General features: G+C 43.7%; 1 protein-coding gene across 1 annotated transcript in view; it reads right to left on the bottom strand.

The window, feature by feature from the left end:
• Positions 1 to 2658, bottom strand: part of LOC101856367 (transforming growth factor-beta-induced protein ig-h3-like) — a 7577-nt gene extending 4919 nt beyond the window's left edge. The window contains exons 1-3 of the mRNA XM_013085963.2: positions 2561 to 2658; positions 1696 to 1791; positions 1132 to 1355 (exon numbers count right to left, since the gene is read on the bottom strand). Coding sequence (XP_012941417.1) covers positions 1132 to 1355; positions 1696 to 1791; positions 2561 to 2645 — 405 coding nt within the window. The 5' untranslated portion in view covers positions 2646 to 2658. The remainder of the gene's footprint in view (positions 1 to 1131; positions 1356 to 1695; positions 1792 to 2560) is intronic.
• Positions 2659 to 2947: the final 289 nt, after the last annotated feature.

Genomic DNA, 2947 nt, shown 5'->3' with positions numbered 1-2947 from the left:
TGCTTGATGAAGCCCACGTGGGACGCTCAATGTTCAAAACAATCAGGAAACGATAAATGCAGTTTTTGGAACACCTGAATAGACATAAGGGTCTTGAGCATCTAGCTCTCACTGGCAAAATTGAGGGCAAGCGAGGCAGGGGAAGGCCCAGAACAACATACTTGGGGAACCTAAACAAATGGGAAACGGGGAAAGATCAGGGAAACGTGGCTTTTTTATAGAGCATCCGAGCAAAGGAATGAACGGAGAACCATGATCGCCGATGTCAGTCGCAGATCTGGCACTGGATGATGATGATAAGAACATGTTAATATCCCCCCTTTGGGAATGGCCTGAAGACATCTTCAGCCAGTAGCACTGCTCTGGTGAAAGGGGGGGGGGGGGAGAAATTACATTGATGACTTAAATCTTCTCTGGGTAAAACTAGGGCAGTGCTTGCCAACGTGGGTGGCATCGCCCTCTAGTGGGCTATACGTTTGTTTATTTTTGGTGGTCGTTGGGGATCAGCCAGGGAATGAGAGGTATTATTAAAAGCCCCACTTGAAAATAGATGTAAGTGGGTGGTACGAAATTTTAAGGAGGCAAAAAGTGGGCGCTGGATATAAAAAAAGTTGACACACACTGAACTAGGGTGTCGGGCTAAGGCGCATACTTCATATTTGCAAACTTCACACTTTACAAAAGTTACACTTATTTTTTCTTCTCCATTTCCTCTCCTTCTCCTCCTCTTCCTCTTCCTGCTCCTTTCCCTCCCCCTTCTCTCTATCTTTCTCCTCTCCCCTACTCTCTTCCTCCTTTTCCTCATCCTGCTCCTCCTCCCTTTCTCCCCCCTCTCTTCCTTCTCTTTTATCCTCTCTCCTCCTCCTCCTCCTCCTCCTCCTCCTCCTCCTCCTCCTCCTCCTCCTCCTCCTCCTCCTCCTCCTCCTCCTTCCTATACACCTCCATACTTCACTCTTTTTCCTCCTACTTCTCTTCCCCCCTCTCATTCTCCTCCACTACCATTCTCTCATCCTCCTTGTTCTATTCCTCTTCTTCCTCCCTCTAGTGTCTCTGCCCTCCTACTTTACTCCATCCCTTTCCTCCTCCTCCTCTTCCTCCTGAGGATAATCACCATCAACTCCCTCCACTCACGTGAACGATCTTGTAGATGTTAATTCTGATGGGCAGGTTGTTGTCCAGAGAGTTGAAGACCACGTCGTTAGCTCGCCCAGTTGTGTGAAAAGCCTGGTCTGTGGTCACATGGTACTTGAGGAGTGACGTCAGTCTCGGGACGTCCGCCTTCAGGTCCTGGTATTCGTCGTTAGGAATGCTGGACAGAGCGGCGTTTGTGGGGGCGAACAGAGTCACCTGTGGGACTGGACGTGAATTTTGGGATAGGGGAAGGTATAGGAGAGTGGTAATGATGATTGTGGTGGTAGTGGTGGTGGTGGTGGTGCTGCTGCTGCTGCTGCTGCTGATGATGATGATGATTACGATGGTCATCATCGATAATAATTGATGATGATGATGATGATGATGATGATAATGGTGATGATAATGATGATGATGGTGATGATGATGATGATGATGATGATGATGATGATGATGATGATGATGATGATGATAATTGATTGATTGATTGATTGGTAGGAAGGTAAGTAGTAAAATGTTTCACTTTTATTATTATGACATTGTTCTTCAACTCCTCCCACTCACGTGCTTTCAGCTGGGTCAGGAGACCTGTCGTTCTGAGAAGGTCCAAAATCATAGAGAAGTGAGCCCTCCTGCCTAGCGCTGACTCCAGATCAGGAGCTGTAGATGGCGTTAAGCTATTTATATAATATATATACTTTATAAATATACATTTTATATTTATTATACACACATACACACATACACATTAACTCAAACACACACAAACACTTACACACACACACACACACACACACACACACACACACACACACACACACACACACACACACACACAAACACACAAACACACCCATGATAAATACATGTGTAATTATAAACAGAGCAAGCCGATGGCTCATTTTCTCTGATGTTGAGTTAAACCTTTTATCTCTCTTAAAATGGTAATGATTAAGATTAATGTTATTGCAGTTTATGATAAACAAAGACACAAACTTTAAAATATACAAAGAATTGAAAGAATCCGCGCGTAGTTCGAAAAAAAAATGCCAATAATTTTTGTTTGTTTTTGACGTGGGTACTCTGAACATTATTTTAAGCACCACAATGTTTTTATAACATGCCCTACTTTTTAAAGAACGTAGAATAACTCAAGTGGAAGGACAAATGCAAAGACTCAAAAGACTGTGGTCTGTCTGTGTGTCTGTCTATCTGTGTCTGTCTCTTTCCCCCCCCCCTCTCTCTCTCTCTCTCTCTCTCTCTCTCTCTCTCTCTCTCTCTCTCTTTCTCTCTCTCTCTCTCTCTCTCTCTCATCTCCTCTCCTCTTCTCTCCTCTCCTCAATCCCCCTCCCTCCACGGGTCACCACATTAGTACCGAGAGACACACAGACAAAATAAATCGGTGACCTCCTTGTCCCTATGTACTCACCAGGTTTGTGCGTGTGGGGAGCACCCGTGGTGATCTGTGAGACGGCTCCACCCACCAAGACGATCAAAACCACTGGAAACAGCATGATGACGTCACGAACTGCAAGACACGGCGAAACATTTTTGTTTCGTTGTCTAAACTGAATAACGTATAAATCAAGGAGCTGTCTGTCTTTTTCATAACGTTTAGCATATTATTATTCTTTACAACTGGAGAATTATTTCCTAAACATTTGCTGTGGCTTTAGGGGATGATCCTTAATTAATTATATGAAAAAGAAAGCTCAAAATTCTATAGTTTTATTTCCGCTCCTCGTCACTTAACAGCTTACTCAGCTTACTTTTAAAAGAACCCAAAACAAACATACAAAATAAAACAAAAAGAAAC

Source organism: Aplysia californica, unplaced genomic scaffold (genome assembly GCF_000002075.1).
Source record: "Aplysia californica isolate F4 #8 unplaced genomic scaffold, AplCal3.0 scaffold00421, whole genome shotgun sequence".
Lineage (NCBI taxonomy): Eukaryota > Metazoa > Mollusca > Gastropoda > Aplysiida > Aplysiidae > Aplysia > Aplysia californica.
The sequence above is the reverse complement of the archived record's forward strand: the minus strand, read 5'-3'. Positions and strand labels throughout refer to the sequence as shown.